Below are 22032 nucleotides of genomic sequence, written 5' to 3'. Positions count from 1 at the left end.
ACTTAGTTTAGTCCCAAGTTTGTAACAATCAATAATATTGATGCTACCAACAAAATTTTGGTATAGGTGTTCATAAAATCACCTAAAGAGTCCATTTCCGGTTGTATGTCTGTCTGCCCGTTTGTCAACTTTCATTGCTTGCTGCTTTTTTTTTTACTTCTGCATTAAGCTATCTTAATCTATCCTTATCTTGGTCTTAAAATGAAAGGCGCACGTTCGCGCAAAATTTTTTTAATAAAGATAGGATAGAATACTTAAACTTTACCTTGGTACAAAAAATGTAGCCTGACAAAACCTGACACATAAACAATAAGCTTTGACTATGATAAATTTAATGAAAAACTACTAGTAAATAAAGCACAAACCTTCGTCTTCAATATCCAATATTGAAATCTTTACTTAATTGTACTTACAAACCCAGTAAACATAAATTGAATGACACGGTAAATCAAGAGCAGCAGCAATAATAACATGCATCCTTAAGAGCAGGTAGATTGAGGCTTACAAAACAGGTGGGGACGAGGTTGATGTAGCTCAAGTGGCCTGTTTGTGACGGAGTGGTTATCTAACTAAATCAAAAAATAATTTTCAGTAGAAAACAATATAGTAGAGTTTTCTGACTTTTGACCAAAGATTTGAAATAAATACTCCACTGTGCAATTCTAAATTAATAAACGCATTGGAAAAATTATTACATATCCAATAAAAATAATGGACTAGTAATTAATTACAAAAAATGATTTGATTTGATTTAATTAACTAATATTTCCTTGTTATCTAATAACTATTATTAAATTATAATTATATCCGTGAGATGTCGTTGAATACGTTCATTAAACACCCTGTCTGCTTAACTAATTAGTTATGATTGGTAATTAATTTAAATTTATTAAATTATATATCTTTATGAAAAGTAATTTGCATTTTTTTTGAACTTTTAATTATTAATGTATGGAAAAACTGAAACAAAATTCATTAATAATATAATTAACCATATATGAAATAAGAAAATGCGTCATTATAATTTTATTTAAAAAAAAAAACTTTATTAGAAATAATAAATAAGTATATGAAGGTAGATTTTTAATTGATAAACGTTATTTTCCTTCAATTAAGTACTTCTTTAATTTAATTACGGAGTATATTGTTCTTTTGTGTCATTATTTGTAAAGGTTTTCTTTTTTTTGTATATTTTCTATTGCAATGAACAATTTCTTAATGATTATATATCTACACATCTTCTTATAAAGTTCTAATAAGAAAACTCCATTCGTAAATACATAAAAATTCGTAGGGCAGGAGCTGCGTTAGCTAAGCAAATTCCCTCAAAAATTGAAAAAATAACACATTTTTCTTAAAACCGACTGTTGCATTTTTAATTTTTCTCAAGAATTTTTATTTCGAAAACTAAGCCCCTAGAAAAAAATTATTGATTTTTAATAATTACAAAGGTTTTTTAATCCTTAATCCGCTTCATCAAGCAGATATTCAAAAAAAAAAAAATTATTAAAACAAATTAATTTTTAATGTATATACGCATGCATGCAGTTCTGCAAATTATACTCCTAGACATGAGTATACTTCTTAAAAGACGTCATACTTAATAAAAAACTCTATCGCATTCGCGTGTTTCTAAACTATTGTCCAAGTCTGTTAGATAAGTTGAACATTCCACATTCCAATGGCAAAATTTTCCTGTATCTTTTACATTAAAATTTACAAAATTTAATAAATCCCCGACAAATGAGGTTTTTTGCTTGTACATCTCTCCCGAACCGATTTTGAAGATAACAGATTTTGAAGCCCACTAAGTTTGGGTCATTATTTTCAACTGTGATGCCAGTTTTTCAAGTGCTATCAATGAGATAAATTATGGGAGCAGGATTCCACATTCTGGAAACCTCTTAGAGCTAGGTTAATTTTGATCACCAATTTGAAAATTATGACCCAACTTTAGTAGGATTACACACTTGGTTTATCAAAATTGGATACAATTTGGATGTGATAGAGCAAAATTAAATTTTTTGGATTCTGATGACGTCATGAAGTTAATAAATTCGATTTTTTTGATAATACAGGCAAATTTGATCTGATCTTATTGTAATTTTTTTTTAAACTCACTAATTTTGGTCATTCTTTTCAGCTGTGATACCAGTTTTTCGCTAGCTATCACTTATGTGCTTAATTCCGTGACCAGGACTCCACTTTCTTGAAAGGTATTAGAGCTTGAATAATTTTGATCACAAATTTGAAAAGTATGACCCAAATTTAGTAGGGTTACATACTCTGTTTATCAAAATTGAATAAAATTTGGATGTGATAGAGCATTTACTTTATTTATTATGAACAAAATTTGGTCTTGTAGATTAATCAGTTCCTTGTGCGAAATACTCCAGTATCATTTAAGAGAGTAATGAGCTACTTATAAATGTTTTGCTCGGAAACGTTGAGAGAAATCAATACTTTAATTTGATACTTTATCATTTGAATAAATTTAAAAAGTTTATCAATTAAATATACAGACTTTTTAACACAAAATGACACGATAATGGTGACTCTTCCCCATTTTGCCTTTAGTATCAGTATACGAATTTTCAACAAAATATCGTTAGAGGCAATTCCGATATATATAAGGCGCAACCTAAATACTTGCACCGGCGGTATGTACCTTCGTTACGGCACTGGTCCTGATAATACTCTGAGAGTTAATGCGCAAAAAAATTCGAAGGTGATATTTTTGTCATATAAACGCAAAGTCTTCTGTATCATAATAAGTTAATAATAAACATAAAAATTTTGGTTATTTTTTTGGTGGATACATTATACAACATAATTATTTAAGTACAAAACAAAAATAATCTAAACATATAATTTCAATTACATTTTTTATAGTTTTATAAAAGTTTTTGTAATTGGTTTCCTTGAAAATCTAATGTTTAAATTATATACTTTTTTTATTCAATATACCTACTGTTATAAATATGTTATAAGAAAACTGATGACAAGTCACACTTCATCTCTTGTGAAGGGCGTTGTTACTTTATTAGATGCAAGAAAAAGTGTGAAAACACGTTTTATAATCTGTAGTTGGAATTTTACCAATTCATTAACTTCTCTTATGGAAATTTTACAAAAACATATCAAAACTGTTTATAGGCTAGAATAACTATCCATTCTAATTTCTATCAAAAGTGGTTGCTTTTAGCTGAGGAGAACTCTCAGTTACTCTACTGAGCGGTTTTTCAATTTTGTGACGTCATAAATATCCAATTATTTTGATTATGCTCTACCACAGGCAAATTTTATCCAATTTGAATCAATCAAGTATGCACTTCCATTTAATTTTGAGTCATTCTTTTCAAAAATTTAGTAAAATTTAGAGAATCTTCAATAAATTTCCAAAATGCAATATCGTGGTTTCCACATTTGGCATAATAGCTAATATAAACGAATAGGTTTAAAAAAAATTCATTCAAATACGATAAAATTTGGCCAATATATCCAAAAAATTGATTTTTTTGAACTTTATGACGTCATAAAAATCAAAAGCATGTTATGTCACACGCAAATTTTATCCAATTTCGATCAATTAAGTTTGTAATCCTACTAATTTTGGATCATTTACTTCAAATATTTGGTCAAATTTAATTTATTTTCAATAAATTTCGAAAATGCATGATTAATATTATTGTAGTTTCTGCATTTGGTATAAGATATTACGCTGCACCCTAATATGGATTATCCGATATAAGGGTACAAAGAAATCACTTTGTGTAGCTAAATAATTTCAAATATAATATTTTCATTACAACTCCCCGGAAAATTGAAAAAACACCCCAAAATTATGTTTTCCAGTTCTTTACACCCTAGAAAGGTATGATTTTCACCAACACCAAAAACGTAAAATTTTGTTTGGCAATTAATGAGTATTTAATACGCCTTATAAATTTCAAGTCGATAATTTTGAAGATCATCGCCTATTTTTTATTCGTCCCGGTTACAGAACCCTAAATTCGCACTTGAAAAATATCCCAGACCACTTTCCATTAAATTTCCTTTCCAACTAAACTTAAAAGATCAATTTCAGTTCATCCGTTTAGGCATTACAATGCCACAAAAGACAGGCAGACAGACAGACATATTACTGACACACACACATAGCGATTAAACTTATAACAACCCTTTTTTTGGGTTCGAGGGCTAAAAACAGCCCTTTTTACATGATGGTATATGAAGAAGTCGTAATAAATGTTGGTTTTTTAGTCAAGTGCTTTAAAATATGTTACCATTTACATCAAAAGCTTTTATCAATATTCTTCTTTAGTTTCATAAGCTTTAAAACCATACCAAAATTAAGAACTGTGCATAAAAATGAAAAAATTATTTTGGTTAAAACACTGACTTTAATAGTAAATAATTTCTCCTAAACCATAAAGAGAATCGATCGGAATTTTGCGCAAAAGAAGTATAAATTAAAAGAATTATTAAGTGTTAAATAAAATTTCAAATTTTTGGTATCAGTCTCATTTTTACTTTATCGAAATACCTTAAAGAAATAAAATTTTACTATTTTTAGAGTGGAATATTACACCATTTAACATTTTGTGTGTTATTAAATGAATACCTAATAAGTATATTTGGTATTTGAAAGACCACAAAAAAATATAAAATATTAAAATGACGTCTTTCGAAGAATTTTTTTTTTCTTAAAGTAATAATTATTATTGATGTTTATTGTACACTATTTAAAAAAATGCGACAATCCAAATTATTAACCAAAATAAATAAAAAAATAAATAAAAATGGGAAACCCATCATTTTTAAACAATGTGTCAGTGGCTGTCAAAAATGAAGCATTTTATATAAATAAATTTTATGCCTTAAAAATCTAACTAAATGAACTAACTCATTAATAATTGTAATGGTAAGTTTTATGACGGTCATGTTTTTTTCCACAAAAGTTTATATTTGTGACGAAATAAAAAAAATCCAAAACTAATTTTAGATTTATATTGGAGAGCCCAAGACATTAACATAATTATAAGGAATTGATGGAATATTTTCAGATTATTGACTTTACCCCAAGTAGGTATAGTTTGTCGGTACTTTGTGATTAAATGTTCTATGTTCAGTTCAAAACTTTGGCCCAAATGTTGTGATTAAAACCATCATAGGGTTGTTGTAAGGATAGACTATAAAAAAAAACTTTTAACAAAAAGAAAACCGACTTCAACTTTTCCAAAACTAATATGCACTAACAAGTAAAAAAATAACGATAATATAATGTAGATAAAATTATTGTTATTTTTGGAGTCGATGTCAGCCAAGGAAACAACTCGCGCAGAAAAGATTACTACATGTGCTTGGCTGACACCGACTCCAAAAATAACAATAATTTTAACTACATTATATTATCGTTATTTTTTTTACTTTTTAGTATATATTAATTTGTTTTGGAAAAGTTATTCTTATTTTGAAGTCGGTTTTCTTTTTGTTAAAAGTTGTTTTTTTTTTATTTTGTGATTTTTAGTGAATCTGAAGTACACTAACTAATTTGTCACTAAAAAACAATCATCGAAATCGGTTGGCGTGATATTGAGTTATTCGTCCTCTTGTCGTGCATACTAAATGCAAATTTGAGACTTTTATGGTTTTCTCATGGATGCTGTTGTCAGAACTGGACCAAAATGTAATAGGACCCCACGAGAAGCACCAGCTTACAAATAGATAAAGAATTAAATCAAAATCGGTTCACCCAGTCGAAAGTTCTAAGGTAACACACAAAAATACAGTCGAATTGATAACCCCCCCCCCGTTTTTTGATTTTATAATAATGGTCCGGTATATTAATAATAAAGTAGTATGTCGTTACCAATGAAACGCCTGAAATAAAATTCATGCACGATGCGAATATGTCCTCTATCATTGACAGAATGTAAAAGATTGGTTATTGGTGCCAACTTAATTAGACACACTGTATAACAGCTAAAATCTGCTTATTGCTATCAAAATGTTTAAAGATAAATAAATGGTACCTATTTTAATTATTAAATACACTTAAATATTTTTATTTTTTGGAACATAAAATTAATTAATATTAAAGGTACATATTTGTGATGTGGTCCATGACAAATACATGGTATCAAGGCCTTTACCTTTACCTTTTGTATATTTACAACTTTTTTTTTTTAAATTTAATTACCAAGTAATTTTTTTAGCTTTTGTATTTTATTAATGTAGGTTTTTTACTATTTATACAAATGTTTGAAATGTAGTCATTGCAATATTAATTTAATAAAAAAAAAATTAAAATAAATATTAAAAACATAGAAATTAAAAAAAAAAAAAAGTATTAATAATAATTTATTATTGTTTTTCCTATCTCACAATTCATTTAAGTATCTGTGTGAAGTTGATACCCGGATAATCTGAATTTTCCGTTAAGTTTCATTGCTTTTCTTTGTCAAAGTTTTGTAATGTTAATTTTCTTCGTAAACTTGTTTAACATACAGTGATTTCTGCTCAATCTTAATGGGTTTTAGTACGTAGTATCCATTCTTTATCAATCAGCCCAGAGACTGATAATGAGCCATTTGCAAGCCATTTGCAAATTTTCGACTTGGAAGGTATATTTGGGAGAATAAAATCAGAGTGAATGGTGAAAGAGTGTGTGTGCTGTGTCATGGCATCGAATCGGGGCATCATTTATTAATGGATTGCCAGGGCACAGATGAGAACATGAGGGTAAGCATATTTGATTCTGGGTTGAAGAATCCGGATCAAATACTAAATGTGAGGACACAGGAGGATGTGATAATGGTAGGACGATATATCAATGACATATTAAAAAGAAGAAAAGACCGACTGGTATAAGTGTTTGATATTTTTTTCTATTTATCTTATTACGAATTTTTTTTTCCTCTTTTTTCTTTACCTTTCTGGTTATTATTTAATATTATGTTTATTATTGTTTAGAGTGCTATTTCTTTATTTTGTACATTGTTTTTTTTTGGTTTTCTTTTTATTTTTATTATTATTATTATTATTTTTTTTTTATGTTTAGTTTAGTTATTGTTACACACTGTAATGTAATTTGATTAGCTCTACGAGCATGTCAATAAAGATTCTCATATATATATGAGCCATTTGCGTCAAAGTTGAGTAAATATTTATCATGAGATATTTGATACGTTCTGCTGATTTTGATAAGGGAGATAAAAAATCATACAGAAGAAGTTTAATCTCAGTAACAACATTCTTAGAATAAGGAAGCTAAAATTATGATTTTTGTTTTCATAAATAGGCCGTCAGACGCTTAACGAAAGTGAATTCAAGATTTCACTACTTAACATTCTTTGTATAAAGATGAATTTTTGTTGACTTCGAAATGAGTTTAAATTGATTTTTCATGTAATTTTACAATGAAAAATGGTTTTTCTAAACTATAAATTCAAACGGTAGTGACGACAACACCTCGCTTTCGTAACGCCATCGCACGGAGAAATGATAAAATAACATGAATAATGATAAATAGTTTGTTTCTCAGCTGCTTTTCACTATATTATAACGCAAATTTCCATAGAAACTGATTGGCTTATAGCCTCAACGGAGGTTAATACGTCACTACCGTTTTATTTATTCAAAAATATAACAATTTTTTTAAATAATTAATACAAAAATGGAATTAATAAATTAAAAAAAATTACTTAAATATACTTAGAATGAATTATTCTTTCATTTGGATATGAATTTGTAGTAAAAAAAAATTTACTTGTCAAAAATTAAAAAATAATTTTTGTTGTCAATTTTATTGTTTTTAATATTTTATCAATGTGATAATACTGGGTGGGAGCTAACTTCACAAATTTATTTAAGCTAGGTACATCTTTAAGAAACATTTATTATAATGATGACGCACATTTCTAAGATGTAAATAATAATTTATTACCTTCGTTGATACGGAACTTCAAGACCTGTGTAAATTACTCGGAAATTACATGCAAAAAATAGAAGGCAGTTTTAGTTATCGGCTATTAACGAAAGTTTGTGATTAAATACAAAAACCGTGAATTTGATGCAGTAAAGCCTGTTGTGGATGCGAACTATTTAAGACTACTACTAACTATTAATGGATTTTTTGGTTTGAATTAACGTAAGATCGGGGACTTGCTTACTTTGCATATAAAATATTTCATTGATTACTCTCTTTCTTTCCTGTTTAAGTATCTTCATCCAAGTCTCATACTATTCCAGTTAGATTTCTTACTTAAGTGAATAACTATTTTAACATGTTTTTATGCCTAGTTACCAAATACACTAACCAATTTATGCCTTAGAGCAGGCATGAGCGAGTTATATTAAATCAAAGCCACCATTGTTATAACTTTATTGAGTTCCATAAACTTTATTGTATGTCGTGGCTTAGAGAAGACACTCATACTTCTATATCTAAAATACGAGTAAGACAGTGGCAACCTAACCTGTGACAACCAAAAATACGAGTAAGATAGAGAGACAACATTTTTTTTGTACCTATCTCGTTACTATAAGAGAAACTGAGATAGGTAGACGAGTCGTATACTCGTCTCGCTTCCCCCTCTATGAGCAATGCGCTCTTGGATAAAGGGACATACAATAAAGTTTTTGGCACTCAATAAAGTTATAACAATAGTGGCTTTGACTTTGAAATAACTCGCCCATTTAAAATATTAGAGAACAGAAATTAAACCTTTAAAGGTTATTAGAAAACAATTGTATACTTTTTAATAATTTATCAAACTTATTTCTATTAGTGGAATTTTGATGTATCATCTAATTAATTATTTTGACAAAATAATCAAATAAATTTCCTATTATTCCAAAATAATATGCTTATTATGTGAATTAGGCTGACTATGTAAGACTGTAACTAGTATTTTACATATTTATGAATGGCTAAAATTTAACAATTTATAGCACACGATCGAAGTCATTTATGTGCCAAATCTTTAATTACAAATTTACATTTGTGATTTCATTGACCACGCTAAAAATAATTCTGAAAAAAATTTGAAAAGTGTTTTTTTTGTTTTTTAAATGTAAATTATATTTATTGTGTTTTAAAAATGGTTATCTTTAAAGCATTTCAAGCGAATAATAATTTTAAAATTCTGTATAAACGGAGGAAGTATGACGAATATTGGTACGGAAATATTTAATAAAAATTCATTTATACTATTTGATTATAAATATATATTTACAATTTGTCAAGGGTTAACAAAATTTTTATACCGAGATTCGAAAGGTTATGTTTTACGAATGCTTTGAGCGGCTATGGCGCTTACAATAATATAGCAAATGTAATGTTATTACAATAATCCTAGCCGAATTGCTATATAGTAAATCGCATTTTTGAGGGGAAGCCCGATTTTTTGGTTACGATTACGATGGTCAAAGATAAATCTAAATTTGAAAAGGCGTTATCCTACCTCTTCTTTAAAGGCCACCATATTGGTTTGAAGAGGTGTCGAGTTGGTATTTCTGGTCTCTTATTGGATTAAATTAAATCTCTTGAGAATGAACGAACGTTCGAAAAATTTTGAGATGGTATAATAAAACTTGTAGTCATACACCAATAATAAAATTATTTTTTAATTATTTATTGTATTATAGTATGTGCTACCAAAAACCAAATATAAATTCAATTAATATATATATGTTGCTGTTATGGAATTATTGCAATGTGAGTATCGTAAAATATAAAATTTCAAAATTATTTATTTCAAATTTTGCACTAGCTTTCCAATAGATTGTTTAATATCTGACTTGCGCAAAAAATGCATAGGATCTTTTTTTTAGAGAATTGTATTCTCTATATACCTTAAGGAGGGTGGGGGGAAATGACTGAGTGATAGAATTCTGTTGCTCACGAGTTTTATTATATTATTTAATAAGACATGTAATAATTTTTAAAATAATAAATTTTTATTTATTTACAGAACCGTATTGATGCAATATTTAACGGAAAACAGGTGATACAAACTGACAACAATGCCAGCCTTGCGACTTTTTGGACGCAAATGGTTAGCTGCATCCGATGACCTCGTCTTTCCAGGGTTATTTGAATTTGCCTTTAGGCTTATTTGGTACGTAATGTAATATCTATTTTTTATCAATCATGTATGTAGTAATATAATACTCATAACGATATTTATTATACTCAAGGGAGATTCATTAATTACATAAGCATAATTTTGACGACTTGATTTTGGGACCTGGAACGTCCATACCTAAAAGACATTTTAGAACTTTATGAACCCCATTTCTCGTACTAATGTTTGTCATAACCACTGAGTTTCATCAAATTCTAAAACAACAATTTTTTTCCGATTTTCCCGATTTTTTCAAAGTGGTACCCCTTAAAAAAATTTCAAAAAATCGAAAAATTTTTTTTATCTCCAATTTCGATAAAACTCAGTATATAAGGTAATTTTGACCCAAAAAGTACAAAAATCGGATGCATTTGTTGACTGGTCGAATAGTTTTTGAGATACGAACTAAAATCGATCCAAATATTACGATATCTCAGAAACTCTACATCCAATCATTAAATTAACTGATAAATTTGTATTGTATTTATGCGTAAAGCGCAGAATACTTGACCTCCGCACCAGCAGGATAAACTAATTTCTTCTCGCATCAATGGTGAATAATCTAATAAAAATACTTAGATTTGAATTACATTTCCTTATTTTTCAATAGCTAATCATTCACAGACCTTTACAATTGATATGTATATTTAAGTTTAGTAGTGGATACTACTAAATGAATATATAATTATCATAAATAAAATGTTTTTACTGTAAAAACGTGAGTCGAGTTGTTACCTTGATTATTATAAGATTTTTATTATCTAATTAAACAATTTTTTAAATAGTTTTAATTGTTTTAAAAAAAAATTATTTTTATTTCTCACATCTTTGCAATTTTTCTTATAGCATTTTACACATCCAAAGAATATATACTCCTGATTTAAAACAAAGTTTAATAAATGCCTAAAAAACAATATTTTTCCAAAATTTTTAAGCTATATTATTATTTAATTTAACAATCTTTCAAACAAACAAAATTTAATTAGATCAATTCATTAAATAACAGATTTAAACAAAAAATTTCTTAAAGAATATTTCAACCGACAGTGAAACAGATTTTGTTTCAAAAGAGGTAAAGATGAAGTTAAAATTGTTTAACACCATAGATGAGTTTAAAATTTCTAAATCATAAACAGGTTATTATCGAGTGTCCTACCGATAAATAAGCTTTGTAGACAAGAAATAAGTAAAAGTTGAGTCAAGTAACAAGCTTGGGCAAGGACTGGCGAATCTATCCTTGATTTATTAATCGTGATCTGTGCTTGTGTAATTTATTCATCGTGACAAATCATGTTTATTTGCCTTGGTTTGTTTGAGCTAGGGCTGGCAATTCATGAATCCAACGCTGGAAAAACAACATTAATTTTATAAATATTATCAAAGATCAATATGAACTCCAAGTATCTAACAAATTGTGGCCAATCAGCTTCGGCCAGGTGACTAGTGATTGCCCAATGGGCGTAATCCTTATATAGGCCAATCTACGATCAAAATTTTTTCTGGAATAAGGAAGATAAGGGTAGGACAGAAAAAGACTTGCTAGAGTAAGTAATAAATAGTTATGGAAACATTTAATATACACTTGAATTTGATTATGTTGTGCGGTAAAAATTGTGTAATTATATATTCATAAATGGTATATTTCATGTACAATATTACATGCTATAAGTAGAAATTTTTCTTTTGCCCTAAGGCTTATCACTCGATTTTAATTATTACTATAATTTTTTTACAAGTGAAATCCGGTGAAGTGTAATAAGATTCGCATAATACATGATCTGTATCAAGGTGAGATTTAATTATCAGGTATACTCTTTGGTCTATGCTATAGATAAGATCTTTTTAACAGTCTGCTGTGTGCGCTACACTTTTTTCAATTAGCCTTTTTCCTCTGAAGATTAAAAAGGCTAATTAAAGCATTATATTTTTTAAATAATACTAATAAAAATTTCTAACTAACTACATAAGACAAATTATAAACATTATCATATTATCATTAAATCCGGACATAATTAATAATTCCAGACCTTTTTCCTCTGAAGATTAAAAAAAGATCCGCTAGATGCAACACTAGGGGGGTACAAATATATCCTGCCATCTAGAGGATCTTTTTTTAATCTTCAAAGGAAAAAGGCTAATTAAATTTAACTGGAAGATTCTTAATTAAAAAGATATTTTTAAAATAGTTATTCTTGATCTAAAATATTATATTCACCTTGCTGTTCGATTACTTTTCCTAAAATTATGAAATTCTGTTGTGAAATAAAATTTTTTTAATACAATGTTTAAAAAAATTTTGTTTATAATATTATAGTGATCAATTTATCTAAGCTTTAGCTCGTTGGAGTAAAAATGAATATTGAAAATGCAACAGGATGTCCCAAGGATAACGGATAAAACTCTAAGAGGAAAAGTCGTCTTCCATTTTTTGATCCGATGCACTTACACTCCCCTTTCTACCCATTTACATACTTGCACACGTATGCATACGTACACGCCAGCGTAGTCACAACGTTGAAGCCCTCGTGTCTCACTCACACAGTTTCTTAGTATTTCGCCTCCCCCACTGTCTTGCCGCTGTAACGCGCTTCTTATTGGCAGCCTATTTTAATTGATAGCTTATTATCCGTGCATCGGATCAAAAAATGAAAGAGGACTTTTCATCTTAGAATTTTATTTTCTATCTGATGTATCAAGAGCGTCCGTTACCCTTGGGACAGCCTGTATACTGAATTGTGTCCTACAGGTGTTCACTAAATAAGTGGTACACATACTCATATCACAAACATGAGCAAAAAATGGATCCAAAACAGGGCCAGTTTTAGGGGTAGCGACCGCCGAAGGCCTTACGCTAAGAAAAGCCTCCATCTTGCATAAAAATTTAATAAAATCCATCCATTAATATGATATGTATTTATTTGTAATTATTAGTGTTCCAATGCCCGTATGAATACATCAACGTTCCTTTTAATAAATTTGAGTGTTAAATTTAAGAAAGACAGTTGTTTCAAGGAAGACAACACTTTCCTTCTTCAACCACGAGAATGCTTTCTTCTTTAACCCCGTAGGCCTCTTATTTGTGCTACAATTTCTCCCTCAGTATTCTCAATACATTGTTTTGATGCAAAACGTAGATCTTGTTCTCAGTGCATCTGCTTTTAAATAAACATAATTTTTAAAGTTTTGGTAATTTATTTATTTGAAAATAAAAAACTTATCTTGATAACAGTATTATTAATTTCTTTGTAGCGGTATACGTGTATATTTAAATGCTCAGTTTTAAATATTCATTTGATTTCGTAATGATTAAGAACATTGACTTTTATAATGCAGACGTAATTTTTGTATTTTTTTTATATTCAAATTTTTTGAATGCATTATAGGTAGGTACTTTTATCGTCAAACGCAATACACCATTTCATTTTATTGGATACGAAAGAATAACCTTGAATGTTAATTTTTTTTTTATTAAAAAACAACAATACAAGGTTTTTATAAATATTTTTCATGTACCTTCACAAAATTATATGGTATACAAGAAATAAGCCCGTTATTTTAGAATCTGTATGTTATATGAAGATTTAATTGAATCAAACTTTTATGAATCAAAATATATAATTAACAAGAACAAGTTAATTTTTATAAAAAGGTAGAAAATAGAAATTTGTTTACCGGCTCTATAAGTTCCAGGACCGAAACTGCAATTAGCACACCTAGCGCACCCCCTATAATGATAAAAAAATCAGTCTAGCCTTAGCGCATCTACTTGCTTTTAGTCTCACAAGAACTGAAAAACTTTGAGAGAACCAGTTATAATGACAAAAATGAATGATCCCGGTGGAATCCCTATATAAACACATACATGAATGTATCGGCTATAACGGCATCGGTTATAATGACATATCGTCTATAGCGACCAATGTTTATAGGAATTATAACGACCAACGTATGTAAAAACACACTTTTTTTTACATGTAACTAATTTTTAGTTGAGCAAAACTCCATTGTAATACTATTTTTAACCTTATAACCATCATTTTGGGTCATATCCACTTTGTTTTAGACCCTATTCACGACATATGTATATCGGTTACAGCGACCAATCGTCATTGCAATTAGTTAGCAATAACGACCGACATCTGTACCTACATTTCTCAGTATACCCATACTTTCATTTTAATATAAAAATGTTCATGTCGTTTATAACAACTAAGTATCGGTTATAACGACGAAATTTGTTGGTTACACCATTGGAGATTAATTATTGTTGGCCACAATTAGTCCCCATTTCTAATAGCATCAAAGATAAATTCAAGGTAGGGGGCGAGTCTTAATCCAAGGGGGGTCAAGATTCGAATATCTTGATTTTGTTCATATGCATACACAGTTTTGCAAAAGGCTGGATATTTACTGATGTATTAGCTACAATCACCATTATTATAGGCTATTGAATATGCCATATAGAAAGGAACTAAGGCGTTCACGGGTTTTAATTGCAGGAATTGTTCAATGGGGGTAGAAAAAAAAACAAAAGCACTTTAAAATATTGTAGTAGAGATTGCATTCTGTAAGTAATACTTTTCTTTTCTCTTTTCAGGTTAATCCTAATGGGAATAGTATGTTATGAATATTACACGAACACATGGGCATGTTCACGTGGTGGAGAATATGTTCGTAGTTATTTAATTGGAATGATTGTATTATTAAGTATTATACTAATATTATGCATTGCACTTGTAAATCGAAGCGCACAAGGCAGTATTACAGATGTGCATGCCAGACGACATGTAGCACCATTACTTAAATTGAAAATATTTCTAATTATACCAGAATTTGTATTGAATGTTATTGGTACAATATGGGCATTTAGTGACTTAATTGAGTGTAACAAAGCTTCTGGCAATTTTACTGTAACTGTTATTGAATGTAAGTATTATTAGTTAAATTTAATTACAAATTTTATTGAGGTTTTCTTGTAACAGTCAAATAGAGACTAAAATACTTAAATAAGTTTACACGACCAACTTTTGCTTTGGAGTTATCATATGAAGGGACTTTATGAATCTAGCACACTCATCTTTCTATCAAAGAGAGTGCGACTTGTTTGGAATATATTAAAGTTACTTATGAGAGAGGGAAACGTAGCAGAAATACACGATAATCGAAAAAAAAAGACTGAAAAAGTTCTCTGTGCAGTTTCATCGATCCTGCAATGCCTATGGGCAATAACGGATTAACCATTAAATTATGGGGGTCCGTAGCAGCTTGGGGCCTTGGGGAAGGGGAAGGTCAAAAGAAAAAAAGACAAATATGTGCGAGATGGGCGGCGCAAATTTTTTATGAGAAGGATCGCGCACAAGGAGGTGCCACGCCACGTTAATTTACGAAGACTTAAAAAAGAGAGAAAGGCAAATTTTTACGAGAAGGGTGAGTTATGAAGACTAAAAAAACAGGGCGCCCTCTGATTGTCTAGGGGCCCCAACATTAGTTAATCCGGCGCTGCCTATGGGTATTAGTCTCCTAATCTTGCTTAGCGATAATGGTGGATAATCGGATAATAAATTCCCATAGGCCAGACCATCGTTGCTTTAATTTTGACTGCTTAAACATACGCATTTCAATTCAGCTTACTGTTCAAGCGACATTTTAGCCATCGATTCTTGGCGATAGAGTAATTTTTTCACTTTCCTATTAGTTCTACCTACACACCTTTTTTTTTAACTGACTAACTAAATTCAATAATTGTTTAATAAATTTTCAGATCTTGTTGTATTCGATTGGATATTATTCTTATTAATTATATTTGGATTCATAATGGTATTCGATCCAGTTGGTTCGAAACGATACATTGATTTACAAGAAACACCTGGCGAAAATATACGACATCAGAAAGTAATAAGTGTATGGCAACGTAGATTTCGTTGGATATTTTGTTGGATACGTAGCGATGAACATCGCCGTGAAGCATTTAGCGCTGTGGCTGGTATTTTAAGTTCATTATTTCGTGGTACAGATCTTGTGCCTACAGACATAATGGCTGGTTCAATATTATTGCGTGTTGAACAAAAAAAGAAAACACGTGATATGCGTCGAATACAGTCGTTATATGATACACCATCGAAATATACAACAGGTAACAAAAATGTTTTCTCACCTCCGTGCATAAAGTGTCAACTTTCTGTCTACTATGCAAAACGAACTTGTCGCTTTCCGCCTCCTCCGGGGAGAAAAATAGTATGCACACCACGGGAGCAAGTAAAGAATGTCTAAGATTTCATGTTTGTGAATTTGCAATGAATATCTGAGACATTCTAGATTAGTAATATACTATTGTTCGTTTATTGTTCTAGATTATCCAAATTTCTCTTGAAATAAATTTTTTTTTATAGATATTCATAAACTATTTGCTACCTCACCGAAATGGATGAATTTAGAATATGCATATCATTTTTTAAAACTATCAATGGCTTCATATGGTTGGCCATTTTTGATATATCAACATTGTACCACGGGCTGTTGTAGATTATTACCAAAGTTAAGATGTTGCTCATGTTTCCGTCGAAAAACTGTTGAAGTAACGGACGATAATTGTTGTATGTGTAATTTGGCTGCGTTTAAATATATGTCCAAAGCAAAAGATGATAATATACTTTTTGCATCATTTCGTAATCATATTTTTGAGGTAACTATATTATTTTCGATTATTCTTCTATATATCTTAATTTAATACCTAACGTAACGTAAACATTATTTTATAGTTACCATTTTGTGTAATAGCCGATCACCAAACATCTAGTATCGTAATAGCTATACGTGGATCAATATCACTACGAGATATTTTTACTGATTTTACTGCAGCGTCTGATCCATTTGAAGTAGAAGGTATGCCACCAGATACATCTGCTCATCGAGGAATGATAGCTGGTGCAAATTACGTGGAAAAACGTTTAGAAGAATCAGATGTATTAGCAAAAGCATTTGAACGCTATCCAAAATATTCACTCATAATAACTGGTCATAGTTTGGGAGCCGGTGTCGCTGTATTACTGGGTATTAAATTACGTCCACAGTATGGAAATTTAAAAGTATATGCATTTTCTGTGCCGGGTTAGTATGATTGTGGCACATTAGTGATATTTTATGTTTAGATACCTGGTATCGGAAATTCAGCTACCGATTCAATCTTATACAAAACTCATCCCAAGTAATCCCAACTCAAAACCTTCACTTACCGGGCTTTGCCGTTTTGAGCTACCTTTCCCTATTCACGCGATATTTTATATGCATTTATTTGTATACAGGCATCTAGATATCGAAAAATATAAATATACATTACTGCAGAAAATCAATATTAATTATATCTTTAACAATATTTTTTAGCTGGATTAATAAGCAGAGATGCGGCAAGATTAACTGAAAGTTTTGTATTTACTGTTGGCGTTGGTGACGATCTTGTAATGCGATTAGGTGTTGATAGTATAGAAAATCTTCGAACAAATTTGTTACAAGTACTTAGAGCTAGTAAATTACCAAAGGTATTATTGACTAAACTTACAAATATTAATGGTAAACAATTAATTTATTATCGACTTACAGTATCGAATTTTATTAAATGGCTGTGGGTATGCATTATTTGGAGTACCAAGTGGTGATTTAGAAAGTATATGGAAAGATGAAACAGGTTCATCAGGACAATCACCTTTATTAAATACTCGTCCTGTACAAACTGTGGCTGCGTCTTGTGTAAGATTTGAGGTTTTTAATTTTTTATCGCCTTTAATTAAATAAATATCTTATTGGTTTTATAATTTCAGGAGGCTGCAATGCTATCCAGAGATATTTCTGTAAGAAGGTACTCGAAAACTAGACTATTTACAGCAGGGCGGATATTGCATATTGCGCATAGAAAAAAATCAAAGACTGAAAGGTAATTTAAATTAACAAGTATGTATACTTAAAAATTGCATGTTTCCATATTCCTTTTTCAAGATTGCTAAAATCAAGGACGATCCCAAATTTCATTCCAACCTTAAATTGTATTTTGTACCTTTTTGTAGTCAAAAGAGTTTTGTATCCGATTGCCAATATTTACTAAGGATTTAGATAAACATTCATTGCTATATATTAGAATCAAAAAATGATTAACAAGTGATTTTTTATTGTAATGCATTCAAAAAAATGTATTTTATTACAGAAAAAATGGTACTGGTGGTCCTAGTTTCGAAATGCGTTGGGCAACAGCTGAAGATTTTATTGAATTGCGTGTAATGCCCAGAATGTTATTAGATCATTTACCGGAAAATGTTTGTAAGACATTAGAAACAGTTCTTGAAGAAACTGGTGAACATCATGAAAGATTTACAACGATTGTTGTGTGATATTTTTATTATTATTAATTATTAAATGTTAATAAGTAGCTAATTACGCAGATTGAAAGTGATATATTTTATAATTTTGTACCTGACCTTAAGTGAATTTTTCAATTTAAGACTATTTTTTTAAAATAATTAAAATATATAATTAGAAAAAGAAGACTATGATTCTTGCCGAAAAGTTTCTATTTTCAAATATCGAAAAAAAAAAAAGAAATGTATATTTAAAAACAAAACATTCCTATCAGAACTTATATTTTTAAACCTCGTACGATAAATTTTTAGTCTAATCTATAACAACACGAATGACGTAAGGTGAAATACGTAAGTTATTTAAAGGAGGCGTCCAAATGATCCACTGAAATTCGAAAATATAAGTATCTTTACGTATTATAAAACAAAACGCCCCTCTATCTTTCAAGAAGCTAGCTTTGTGGGAGAAGGTCGCAGGGATACGTGAGAGATCAACAGATCGATAAGGATGTTCAGTTGAGAGAACAGGAAAGGGGTTAAAGTGTTAAATTGAGGATTCTGAAATAGATAAAACGAGTAGTAATACACGAACGGTCCCGATAAATTAATATAATTTTACTCTTGAATGAATCAGACAATTTAAATGGCTGCATTTTCTTCCGTATCGTAAACTATGTAAAATGGAAAGCATGAGATATGATTGCAAGCGCGACCGACTTCGTGTTTCGTCAGACGTGATATTGTAGATAACTCTCTTACTTAATTAAAGTCTTGCCTATTGCTACACATCTAATTTTGATAAATTATTTTAACTTTATTACAATTTATATTTATAAACTATATATATTCAAAGTTTTGAAATTGTTAATTAAATAGTCTACAATTAGATTTTGGGTTGTGTATTTTTATAAAAAATTATAACTACCACATTTTACAACAATGTTTACAATTCAAGTGTGGATCTAGGTGAGGGTAATCGAAATATTTGCCTCCTCTGAAATGTAAAGAAGCCAGCTTTTTAAATAATTAGCAATTAATAACTCGGAAATTGACAAACATGACAAATCAAATTGTAAGAGAATGAAACGTTTAAAATTATTAATTACTAAGAAATCCCTAAACAAAATTTTCTGGATCCACGCTTAATTTTCTAAATTTTGATATAAAAACAGTTCAAAAAGTTTGATATGCATTTTTATTTTTTACTTTTTAATGTATTGCGGGTTGTAAAAATCGTTTTCACTCCTGTATTGTTACATACTGTAAATAAGTTTTTTATATAAAAGAATGATTGCGATTTATTAATTAAATTATTAAAATAAGTTGAGGATGATACTTAACTTTAGCCAATGTTAAATTATTTCCAATTTAGTTAGTTATTATCCTATAAATTCACTAAAACCAAGCCTTTAATGCCAACAAATTTAGGGTGACGGTAACATTCGAAATATGGTATTAGAAAAGTAATTATACGTAGAAGAGTCTATTTTTATGAACCATGAGAATTTGCAATTTACAAAAAGTTTAAAATTTTAAAAAATCACTCATATTAAACAATCCATTAATTGTACATACCTAGAAAAAACCTCTGAATCAGTAACTCCTCCCGAATTTGAATATACAAAAACATGTGGTACAAAAATATTGCTTGTTGAAACAAAAATCAATTTTGCGATTAATCGAATTTAATTTTTTTTTCAATTATATTGTTTTTTAGGTGCTTATGGGGTAAAACAAATGACATAATGAATCGACAACTAATTTTAGCTGTCGATTTTGTCTTATTCGGAGAATCTGATGCCTTTTGTTAATTGTTATTTTTAATAACAATTAAAATGTCGTATGTCTGTCTGCCTTTAAAAGGCATTTGTCGGGGGTTTTTAAAATTTTGTAAATTTAACTTGTTTATAAGAGAAGACAAGTGTCTAAACAAACACTTGTACTTGAATTGAAACATTTATTTTAGAGAAAGACTCATGCCCGTAGAGTAGAGTTTATTGACTTTGAAAATAGTAAAATTTGAAACATTGTATGTAAAATGAATTGTAAATACAAGTGTTGTTACATGTAGGTATATTTACAAAAATAACTATGAAATTTTACATAGTATATTCTTAAAATAGGTTTTAGTCAAATAAAATTAAAACCAATAAGTTTATTTTTATATCATCGTCTTTGTCAATTTTCTGTTCATACTTTATATAAAATTCATGTAAATTTTTGCCGAATATACTTAATTTTGTGTTAATATTTATATATTTTACAGTATTTTACAATATTTTATAATTTGTGAGGTTTATTTTGTAATAAAGATAATAAATTAATTTTTATATTGATTGTTTTATTTTTCAAATCCCAAAAATTATCCAAAACTTAATCCTTAATCCGTATACCTTAGAGCTATTATATGATTAAAATTTTTTATATCAGTGCTGTTAGGTAAATTTCAGTATATAAAATTCGAGACCCGCAATTTTTCTTTACCAAGTGTATAAAAAAAATCCATGTAAGGTGTCGAATTTACCAAATAAAAAAACGGCTTTTTAAATTCACAATGTAAATGTTCATTCATCAATTTTCAGAAAAATATTTCGAATAAAATTATTATTTTAATATTTTAATTTGGGGACCGGGTGTATTTTATCTTTACATTAAAGGATCTCTTTATGATTAATGCATATTATTTACATTGATGTAATTCATATTGCCTATACTATTTAAACCTTTTGGAGGTACAGTTTCGGGTTTACAGGTGGGCAAAAATATTATATTTGGAAATTTTTTAAATAATTATGGGTTTTCCAGAATTCGTTACATTTTCTTCTGACTTTTCAAACCCAACAAAAAATAATATCTGGACTATTATAAAAGCATCACAAAGAAAATGAAAAAAATCACATCTCGATATTTTCAGTAGTTATTTTGGGCGATGCGCAAACGATATCACAATCACGAAATGTGTTACGATTTTATTTATATTTTATAAAGATAAGTTGCCATAAACTTCTTAATTTTCGAGATATCTAAAATAGAAGTAAGAAAGGCATTTGTTTCTTTTGCAATTCATCCAAGAACAGACTTATATTATATCTTATTTTTACAAATTTTTCAATAGCTATAATAATTAGCTATTAGTTTCGTAATAATTGAAAACAATTGTAGTTTATAATTATATTACCTCCTGTGTTTTCAATTTAATTAAAGTTTATTTATTGAAGAATAGCATAGTGTTAATAACTAACCAAGTGTTAATTATTATTATTAATAAATATTCAAAAATAGATATGTATACTTAAAATATAAAATATCTGAGGGGGTCGTTTACATATTCAGAATATCTTAAGTTTGAAAAAATTCAGTTAATGTTGTTAATAATTTTTATTATTATCAGCGTTTTCAATCCAGTTAAGATTTGATAAAGCATTTTATCAATTCCTTATTATTTATTAAGAAAAGATTTCAAGAATTAAGAATTTAAAAATTGAATAGATAAATTTCATTTGAAAAATACTATCTGCATTATCTTTTAGAATAACATAAATTATCCAATATTGTAG

The 22032-nt window shown here is 28.9% G+C and overlaps 1 protein-coding gene across 1 annotated transcript; it reads left to right on the top strand.

Moving 5' to 3' along the window:
* Positions 1-2153: 2153 nt before the first annotated feature.
* On the top strand, positions 2154-18551 carry LOC123295052 (diacylglycerol lipase-beta-like). The gene is made up of 10 exons (XM_044876261.1): positions 2154-2216; positions 9978-10124; positions 14728-15056; positions 15892-16263; positions 16520-16812; positions 16889-17237; positions 17511-17665; positions 17727-17873; positions 17945-18057; positions 18325-18551. The coding sequence occupies exons 2-10, from the start codon at positions 10030-10032 to the stop codon at positions 18506-18508; spliced, it is 2037 nt and encodes a 678-aa protein (XP_044732196.1). The 5' UTR covers positions 2154-2216; positions 9978-10029; the 3' UTR covers positions 18509-18551.
* The last annotated feature ends 3481 nt before the right edge of the window (positions 18552-22032 follow it).

Source organism: Chrysoperla carnea, chromosome 3 (genome assembly GCF_905475395.1).
Source record: "Chrysoperla carnea chromosome 3, inChrCarn1.1, whole genome shotgun sequence".
Lineage (NCBI taxonomy): Eukaryota > Metazoa > Arthropoda > Insecta > Neuroptera > Chrysopidae > Chrysoperla > Chrysoperla carnea.
Note: the sequence above shows the minus strand (reverse complement) of the source record. Positions and strands in the feature narration are given on the sequence as shown.

What these genes read in the sequence shown, in the direction of transcription:
- LOC123295052 (XM_044876261.1), top strand. Translation starts at nt 10,030, where the DNA reads ATGCCAGCCTTGCGACTTTTTGGACGCAAATGGTTAGCTGCATCCGAT. An exon ending in ATATGCATTTTCTGTGCCGG is followed by an intron (nt 17,238 to 17,510) that starts GTTAGTATGATT and finishes AATATTTTTTAG; the next exon opens with CTGGATTAATAAGCAGAGAT. An exon ending in AAACTGTGGCTGCGTCTTGT is followed by an intron (nt 17,874 to 17,944) that starts GTAAGATTTGAG and finishes TTATAATTTCAG; the next exon opens with GAGGCTGCAATGCTATCCAG.